Raw genomic sequence first — 10539 nt, forward strand, 5'->3', positions numbered from 1 at the left:
GTCATCCAAGATGTTCATAATTTCTTTTCGTCTGAAGAAAGAAAGGAAAACATTCCAGTATTTTTCTCCATATAGTGGACTTCAACAGCTACCAATGAGTTGAAGGTCCAAATGTCAGTTTCAGTGCAGCTTCAAAGAGCTCTACATGATCCCAGATGAGGAATAAGGGTCTTATCTAGCAAAACAATAGGTCATTTTCTAAAAAAATGAAAATGTAAAAAAGTATATATATATATATATATAAAAGTATTTTTTTAACCACAAATGCTCATCTTGCACTAGCTCTAATAATTGTAATCACGTCGGAAAGGTCACGTGTGACGTAGGTGAAAGTACCGACCCAGTGTTTACAAGTGTGGAGAAGGAGAACCGTTCAAAAGTTGTTGTATGTTGAATGACACATTTACAGTCAAACCAAAATTTATTCAGACACCTTGAACATTTCATTCATTAATACAGTTTATTCATTATAGTTTAAAAAAATGGTAATAAAATATGACAAACTGTGTCAGAAAAAAATAATCTTAATTATGTCAGATAACACTTAAGCAAAACATGGTCAGGTCAAAGTGTCTGAATAATTTTTGCTCCCAAATTTTTATCAATTTTACTGGTAATCCACTGTATGAAGAATTTTTGGGTATAATATGTCCCAGTTTACTTTATTTTGCTATCCTCACTTTACATAAATTAACTATAGCGTCCTGCACCCACTAGTAAAAATATATCAAAAATATCTGAATAATTTTTGGTTTGACTGTATATGTCTTTGTGTTAGTTTATTGTTTAAAATAGTCCTTTCGTGTGCGTATCCTGGATGTTTAAACCTTTTGAAACACTGGGTCGATACTTCCGCTTACGTACATTTCCAATGTGATTATGTAATGCGTGGCACATTGCAGAGCAGTGCAAGATGAGCATTTGTGGTTAAAAAGTATATAAAGTTTTATTTATTTATTTATTTATTTTTTAGAAAATTACCAATCGTTTCACTGGACAAGACCCTTATTCCTCGGCTGGGATTGTGTAGAGCCCTTTGAAGCTTCAACCAGTTGAACCCCAGTGAAGCACAATTAATTAAAATAAAACTGAAATTTCAATATAGCTTAGTGCAATGTTTCTCAAACTTGTCCTGGAGGCCCCTCAGCCCTGCACATGTCGTCTGTCTCCATCATCTGACACTCCTGATTCAGTCCGTCAGCTCATTAGTAGACACTGCCAGAGCTGAAATGGGTGTGTCAGATAAGAGAGACATACAAAATGCGCAGTGCTGGGGAGGCTCCAGGACAGGTTTGGGAACCACTGGCTTAGTGCGATTATCAAATCAAAGGTGATGATTTAATTACATTTATAGTCTTGTTCTGTGTGTTGAGTGAAGGCTGTGTTCATGTGTGCAGTTCATGATGCTGTGTTTTTAGCGTCTCAGAGAGACTGTGCAGTAAACTCCATCTCTGCATGTGCTGCCAGTTTAACGTGCATCTGGAAACACTGGGTTTACTTACTTTATTTACATATTCACATCATATCCAACATTTTTGTGGACAGAAGTTTAAAGCATTTTAGCAGAATTCTGCCAAAATAAAAGCACATGATTTGAAATGTTAAAAGCGTGAGGGTTTGAACATTTGAAAGTGAAGAATTTAAGGCATAAATATTAGTATTTAAAACATAATAATAATTATATTAAAATATATTTTTATCACATTCTTTTTTTTTTTATTTTACAGTACAGTTTACAACAGTAATCTATTCAGTTTTTGTAATTGGTGTTAAAACTACTACTACTACTAAACAGTTCAATCCTCAATATAATAACCGTAACTCTATAGTAAGTACATGTAGTTAATTAATAGTACTCAGTACTTAATTGAGTAATTACAATGTAATTGCGGCACTGTAAAATAAAGTGTAACCTATTTTTTGAATATATGACAAATTTTAAAATAAAAACAATCAAAATAAAACACTAAAAAAGATCCATTATTTTATGTTTGCTTTCATATGTACAAACATCAGAAAACTGTGAACATGTGACTGTGTTGTTAAATTATTGAAATATTAACTTAAAATCTCACGAGTACAAGTAAATATTTTACGTCTAAGGGGCTCGTCTGACAAATGAACCATGTGAGACTGAAAAATAGAGTTTCCAGATTTTTTCAGAGATTTCAGTCTTTCCCCATTCTAGTAGAAGCTGTACTCGAACTCTGCTTGTTGCTGATTCCTTTTGGCATGCATGTTATGCTGCTCTCTCTCTATCTCTCTCTGTGTGTGTGATATTGTTGTTATCAGTGTTTCTGCTATTGTATGTTTTTATTGTTATGAGCTCACCAAGAAAAATCCCGCTATGTTGGTATGGCAATAAAGTATTGGATCTTCAGTGACATGAAAGAGTTACAAATATGACCTCAGAGTGAACTAATTACTAACTTTACTTCAAGGACTTTGATATATGGCTCAATTCACTCCTTTAATGATCATCTGCGGGACTGTCTGATCGCTTAATTAACTGAAGTAATAACAAGAGTCTGAATTATCATAAACTCACTGAAACAAAGGAAATTACTTTGATGGAGGGACGAAATTATAATAATTCCAAGTGTTATTGCGTTTGTTTTAGTTTTTATGATAGGATAAGATTTTGATCTTTTTTAGGGCTCTACAATGTAATGTATTGGCTCAATGACTAGCAGAGTTGGTTTATATTTACTGTCTCTTGATTGGGATTTTCAACATTTCTGAACTTTAAACAAAAGTACAAATACGTCTAAAATAAACACGTAGGAATGGCTGTATATTGTTGCTGTAATTTTTGCTTTCTGTAACTCAAACAGTAGCGTGTGATGCCAGCAACACCAGTGTCATGGGTTTGACTCCAAAGGAGTGTATACCTCGAATTCAATATAAGTCGCAAATGAAGTCACCATGAGTAGATAATCAATTCTGTAATATTGCAGTATTTGTTATAAGTGATTATTGTTTTGAATTCATGTGCCATGTAATCTTGAATAACATCTCTTACGTGTTTACTGGTGCAAGGGCGGGGCAACCTGTCACTCACATAAGATCCTCCAATAGCAAACAACAACCATCCAACCAATTCCCCAAAAACAAAATCAAGCCCCGCCCTACATTTTTCTGCATTGTTTCACTTGGATACAAGTAACAGCAGGAAAGAAGAGTGTTACACATGTTACATGTAGTTACTACAGTAATTGCTATAAATTGGGCTTAATTACATGTAACTAACCCCAAACCACATCCTAATCCTAACCCTAAACCTATAGTAAGTACATGTAGTTATTATTACTCAGTAATTACACTGTAACAAGGACATCTTACAATAAAGAGTAACCCAGAGTTCTTTATTAGTTTGTCTTCAATAGATTAATCTTGAGACTTTAATATTTGACTGTGGCTTCCTTTGTGTGATGTTTTCTGCTGTGTTTTCTGGTTTGTCAGTCGAGTGTGCTCAGTCAAAGGGACCACCCATAGGGCAGTGCAGCGGCTGATGTCTGTGTGGAATAATGATGTGTCCCTCTGGGAAACACTAGGCTTGCTTCCTGTCCTCCGCGTGAAGGAATCATGCGTGAATGCCATCTGTCCGATGGGGTGTTCTCATTCAATCAAACGCTGACACTTTAGTCACTTCCTAAATGTTTAATATTTTTTATGAACATTTGTGATATTTAGCAAACTGGACAGTGCTGAGTTGGTTCCCTGTTACAACATTTGTTTAGTTTTGTCAGATTTAGATCATCTCTGGGTGTGATTTTTTTTCTACAAACTTGTTAAGTAAGTACACACAATGATATGTTTTTAATTGCTACTATATGCATTTGTTGATTTTTTTTTCCAACTTGTTTTAAAATAAAATGTTTCCTATTTTGCAATTTTGAAACAAAATGCTTAGTATTAAATCATTTTGCACAAATACATTAGATTAACAACATGAATGAAAGTTTAACTGATGAACTGATACTGAAGGAGGGACATGAACCCATATATAGAGACTAGAATATCGTAGGCTGCATTTACATGACCCAATTCCCACGTGGCACAGATCGGATATGACCCACGAACATGGATTCTGATATTCTCAGATCGGTTTCAGGCCTCATGCATATGCGGAAATAAATCTGATATGAATCGGATACGTGTACTTGCGTCTGCCACGTAAGCAAACAGATCAGATATTCCCATCAATCTGAGTTGTACGTCATTGAAAAATTGATGGTGACGAATGACTTCGACTCAGGTGGACACCAACCACAGCGATTACATCAGCGATCACTCACACAGGCTGAAACAAGTGCTCTCTTTTTTCCTTAAGAGAGAAATGTTTTGCTGACCTTTAAAGATGGTGTGGAAAGCAATAGCTTGTATTATCATTTTCATCTGTGTCTATTGCAAATTGCATCATTTTACTTTTTTTACCTTTTCGGCCTAAGCTTTTGCGGTTCAGTACGTCTTGTGTTTTTTCGCCAAATGTATAGTGTAAATGCATTTATCGGAAATGGGTCACTTTTAAAAGAAGTTGTAAACTGGTCATCAAAAAAAAAAAAAAAAAAGTGTAGTGTAAAAAGCAAACATTCAGAACACTCTCACATTGCAGCGGCAAGTTATTTTCTTAAGAAGATGTAAAAATCTAGCTGTCTCTATCATGTCGCTTGTTTATAACATGCATTTTTCTTTACCATTTCTGTCAAACATATTGTCTAATGTGTTCTGTGGTTTATAGATTCATTTTCTCCAGTTTTTTTGATTGTTTTCCTTGCTGTTGTTTAATTAATTGACACGGTGATGTGTGCAGCTTCATTGATCTCCTAATGACTGATGAAATCACCACACTGCTGTTTTTGCAGCCAAACGCTCCAGTTCCTGTTTTCCTCCACATTTAGCATGATGAAAGATCGGCAGTGAACATACATCTGAGCGCTGATCGCTTTATCAGGTGTCTTCAGCACAAGATCATATTCACATCCTCCATTCTACACCATCAAATTTAGTCGCTTTTGATTTCATTAATGTTTGAATTCATTGCATGTGTACTCAATTATTTCTTGTTACTCTTTAATGTTGAATGAGTAGATAACCGTTGTGTTAATGTCATGAACATCCCACAAAAAGACATCACAGTTGATTGAAAAGACACATTTTAAAACAAAGAATATTTTCAATATCTTTCTTTTTATTGCAAACAATATGATACAAAAGATAAGCTTCTTTTAAGACGGTGGCATGTTTTACAGTTTTTTTTTAATGAAATAAAGAATAAGGGAAAAAATAAATGCTGGTGTTTTCATAGAGATGTAGCCAACAGCCTGCAGAAGTTCCAGTAAAAAAAAAAAAAAAGGAAAAAAGTTCCAGTTGTTTCTATAACAGGTTTGATCAAGTTTCACAATTATAATCGGTTCTCAACTAGATTATCAAAAGAACATTTTTAGACAGTTTAAATGGAAACATTAACAAATGATAAATAAACGAGATGGTTAAAGTTTGCGCTACAACTAAATCTTAATCATCTCTGGAAACATTTTATCACAAATTAGTCGTACAAAGCCGAAGTACATGATAAAATGCAAATAGTATTACTTTCAAGTCAAATGAACACTAATGAATAAATTAAAGAGGTTAAGAATCGATGGCATCTGAAGGAATGACAACCTGACCAATGGTGAGCTGCGGAGGAGCCTCAGGTCAAAGGGCACTTCCTGTTTCTCCTCCAGCAGAGGCGATCTCTATAGGCACAGATGGATGAAGGCAGTTTTCACAGAAACAAGAGCTCAACTGATATGGCAACTCTGAAACGGCAGCCGCAGCTACGCTTTAGGCACGGTCTCTAGAAGCATTCAGACTGTACATCTGTTCCACACTTCCCCCAGCTAACCTGCACACACTCTGCCCAAGCTTTAAGAACCCCCCCACAGATATATACAGAGGAAAATATCAGGAGTCTTTACAAAAATATCATCAGTGAAGTCAGGGAGGTCACAGACAGCTGCGTATAAATCCCCCGTTCCAACAAAACTGAGAAAAACAGATAACACATACACAGTACATACTAAAAATAATTATCTTGATCTGTCCTCACAGAGGATTTCTCTTTTGTTTCATTATATCTAGAAAAATATAATCACAACTCCAAGCAATGTAAAAAGGCACAGTTGGGAGCCATTCCGTTAGTTTCAGTACTTTAAAAGAACTCCAGCGTCTTCCCTCCGGCTACGAGAGCGTCTCTAGACGGCCGTTTAGTCTCTCACGGCCGGGACAGCTGGGTGTAGACCGGCTGCTGCTCCCAGTGCTGCGGGCTGTGCGCCGGCGGCACGGACGGGACGCCTGTCGTGTCGGCAATAGGAGTGTACATGGGCCTCTGGCTGGGGCTCATGTAGCTGAAAGCGGGATACTGGCCCGTGGTGTGGCTGTAGTAGGAGTTGGCAGGACTCTGGTGCTCGGCGTACTCGTACTGCGTGCGGCCGATGGAGGGGTAGGAGGTGCTGTAGTGCTGCAGGTTGAAGGAGCCGTAGGTGACGTGCTGTGGGGAACCCTGCCGCTCACTGTAGTGGCTGGGACTCAGCTGCTCTGTCTTGATCTGCGTTCTCTGCTGGCCTTGGCTCTGCTCACCGCCGTTGGCCATTGTGCTCAACGAGTGCTGTTTGGACATCCAGCCGTGGGCCGCGGCCCCTCCGGCCTGAGTGCTGAGCCCGTAGCCGGCGGAGTACGCCTGCGCGCTGTTGGAGGCCGGGATCCCTGGGTGCCCGTGAGGAGGCAGGTACTGGTCAAACTCGTTGACGTCGAAAGGCTCCATGTTGGAGATGACGTCACTGCTCAGCTCACCGATATCAACGGCCCCAAAGTCGATGCCCTCCTGCAGCGGACGGCCTTCGCGCTTCAGGTCTGCTTTGCTGGATGGCAGGTCTGTTTTGGGGGTTGTGGGAGGTGTGGGGGGACCTTGGGACTGACCTGATTTTCAAAACGGAGACAAGAAAAAAAAAATGTAATGTACTACCTGGCACAAATTATGTTACTGACGCAACCAGAAAGCTAATAAAGATAGACAGCGACATTAAGAAGGCCAGATAAGATTTATGAGTTTCCCTGCAGGCGTTACATAAGGTGCTGTTGCTCAGTGTTTTCAAGGGTAGTGCAAAGGCTGCCGGACGATTTGCATGAAACCTTCTGTGCTTCAAAGTTAAGGCGATGTTCAAGTACCTGAGTGGTCTCCGGGGGAGTGCACTTCACCCATGCTGGACGCGGGAGAGTCGGCCTGCTGCAGGGCTTTGAATATGGCGTTGGGAGAGATGTGGGTCTGCTCGCCGTCCTCGGCTTCGGTTTGGCCGTTCTTGACGGATTTTCTCCGCCTGGGCTGGTACTTGTAGTCAGGGTGGTCTTTCTTGTGCTGGACCCTCAGACGCTCGGCCTCCTCCACAAACGGACGCTTCTCTCCCTCATTCAGTAGTCTACAAATATCCATGAGAAATGATCAACACTCAGATTTACTTCCTGTGCCTTCTTTAGTTAATAATAAACAAATTATGTGTTCATTAAATGACTCGTATTATTTTTTTTTTCCTGAATCATATTAGCCCAAAAACTAGAAAACGATGATGTTTCATATCCAGAACAACATTTAAATAATTTCTTAAAACCGAAGATTTTTACCATCTACACAAAATGACTTTTTCTACACTAATGTGCACCTAGAGTAAGGGTTAGTTTGCTATTTACTGTTTAGCTGAACTATACTTTACCACCATTACCTTTATCTTTTCTCGGTATTGGCTTATAAGCATTAGTTAGTAAATTAAATAATGCAATGTAATATTAATAATACAAATACAAAGTCTTCCAGAGTTTGCCTGAGCAACTGAATAAATAAGTAAGTACTGTTCTGACTTCTTTTTCTAGATAAAAAAAAATACTATAAAAATAAATGAAATCCAGTAAAGTAAAATCAAGTTCTTACCTCCAGAGTTTCCCGAGGGTTTTGCTGAGCTCGGCGTTGTGTAGGTGCGGATACTGATCCGCCAGTTTCCTGCGCGCGGCTTGAGCCCAAACCATGAACGCGTTCATGGGTCTCTTCACGTGCGGTTTGCTCTTACTGGAGCCGTTGACTCGGACAGGCATGGGAACCAGGGTCCAGTCATACCCCTTCAGAACCTGCGACACCGCGTCTCTGATACACACGGGGAACTTGTCCTCCTCGTCCTTTTTAAACTCTCTCAGGTGCTGCTCCGCTCGGGTGTTCTCGCTGTCCGACCCAGATCCGGAGGGACACGGAGACCCGGCGGAATCCTCGGACATGCTCGGGCTGGGCGCGTCGGAGAGACTCTTGTCCTGCTCGTCGCTCATTTTCAGGTAGGAGTCGAAGAGATTCATGCAGAAGAGTGAAGAAAACTCTAGTGCAGCTGTAAAATCCTCCTGCAGGAGTTGAGATGAGTGCGTTGAATGCGCGCGCCCCTGCGCAAAAGAGCTCCAAGTGTCAAAAGTTCCTCAGAACTGCTCAGATCTGCTTCTCGCAGGTAAATAAACATATGCAGCACGACATATATCACTGAGATGAGGACAAATCCTGTCTGAGTGTATTTGTGTGGAGATATAGAGAGGTTCTGCTCTCTCTCTCTCCAAATCACATCACTTATATATGGATGAATGGAGGCGGAGCAGAACCCGATCTCTCTCTCTCTCTCTCTCTCTCTCTCTCTCTCTCATACACACACACTCAGTGCAAAAAGAAAAAAATAAACATCAACATGACACACTACAGATTGAAAATATAAAATCTACAGCAACCTGGTGCTCATCTGGTTCCTTGAGTATTTAGACTACACTATAAAAATGCATAAACGTAGATGTGGTAAGAGCTAAGAGAACTGGTTTTATTCAAAACTAAAAATAGTTACACCAAGGGAAAAAAAAAAAAAAAAAAAAAAAAAAATCAGCCAGCTGGTACAAATGTATGTAGAATTTATATAGTATATAGTATAGTAGTGGTGTGGAATAGTAGTATACAGCCGAATGCCTCTATATGATGCTACTTTTTTTTTTTTTTTTTTTATTATTATGTCGAAACTATAAGCCTCGCCGAATGACGTCTGGAGTGCAAAATCACTCTGTTTTCCACCTTAAGTCAGTTTTCTGCATTTCTCCATTTGATACATCTAAATGTCAAAGAAGTTCATAGGTGTAGAGGAGTGTTTGCATAGTTCAGTGTGTGTATTTCTGCTCAAATCACTCGTGTGTGTGAATGACAGCGCGCGGGGTTTGTTCGTTGTGTGACCGATAGGGGGCGACATGAGTTCAGAGACTCAACCCTACATTCATTCAGTACAGCCCACAAACAACTGCTTTGCTCCGTTTACTTCAAATCAAACAATGAACTTCGCTGAAAAATGGCTTTTCTTATTATCACAGTTTTTGTTTTTTTTTCTTGAAATCTCAACACAGCATAGTAATTACGGGAGCACTTCTCCAATAATGTAACTATGTATTGCATCTGCAAAAACCAAAACGGCTGGGCATGTTGTCACATGTTGTCTTTGTAAATTTCTTGTGCGATAATGATGGAAATGTTCAGTGGCTTTTTCATAGACAAGAATTTAACGTTACAGAAAGGCCACGACTTTCCAAAAAAAAAAAAGAAAAAAGCGCTGGAATAAGAAAATGTTATATGGCATGTGATGCATTGTAGAATCTCTCAATGCTAAAAAAAAAAAAATAAATAAAATCATCCATGCTTTAATTATTTTTATTTTTTATTCAACTATTTTATTTTTATTTGTTTATTAAGAGGACTCTAATTCACCCCTTACAAACTACTTTGAACTGAATCTATTATTTTTTATATTAAAATCTACATTTTTAAAAAGCAAACATCATTATTAGCATTACAAACAGTATGTTTCATAGCTGTTAAACATTCAGCACTACAGGACAGTGAACTGAAGATCTTTCACATTTATGAATGTGTGTCTGACTGTTTATACTTTACTCATTATGAATAACTTTCATTAATATGCTCTCAGTATTTCTAAACTGTAAGTTCAAACACAACAGTACAACAGCAACATCAATATAATACATCTTTGGTAGTACGGTGAAATAGAAATTGCTCAGTTACTCTCTGTCTCTCAGTGTTTATTTGTGCAAGTAATGTTGTGGAAATGTAATTTTGGGCAGAACGTGGGCTACACATGTGTTCCTCATGAGCTACCTGAAATATCATGTTTAATAGATCACAGATGTGCGTCTGCCCTCTCTCTGTATCGCCAAATTACCACAATTACATGATGAGAAAAGCCGGCTTTTTCGCCTATTATAAAATGGGCAAATCATCTACACTACCGTTCAAAAGTTTGGTATATGTACAATTTTGTATGTTTTTGAATGTCTCGTACGCTCACCTAGACTGCATTTATTTCAAAGACATCATTTATATCATTAATACAGTTAAAACTGTAATATTGTGAAGTATGATTATTATTACAATTTACAATAAGTGTTTTCAATGTGAATATATTTTTAAATGTAATTTAGTGA

General features: G+C 38.4%; 1 protein-coding gene across 1 annotated transcript; it reads right to left on the bottom strand.

Annotated features, from left to right (window-relative positions):
- Window positions 1–5171: 5171 nt before the first annotated feature.
- On the bottom strand, window positions 5172–8621 carry sox9b (SRY-box transcription factor 9b). The gene is made up of 3 exons (XM_051887195.1): window positions 7967–8621; window positions 7213–7460; window positions 5172–6963 (listed from the first exon to the last, which is right to left on the bottom strand). The coding sequence occupies exons 1-3, from the start codon at window positions 8377–8379 to the stop codon at window positions 6260–6262; spliced, it is 1365 nt and encodes a 454-aa protein (XP_051743155.1). The 5' UTR covers window positions 8380–8621; the 3' UTR covers window positions 5172–6259.
- Between the last annotated feature and the right edge of the window lie 1918 nt (window positions 8622–10539).

This window comes from Ctenopharyngodon idella, chromosome 3 (genome assembly GCF_019924925.1).
Source record: "Ctenopharyngodon idella isolate HZGC_01 chromosome 3, HZGC01, whole genome shotgun sequence".
Lineage (NCBI taxonomy): Eukaryota > Metazoa > Chordata > Actinopteri > Cypriniformes > Xenocyprididae > Ctenopharyngodon > Ctenopharyngodon idella.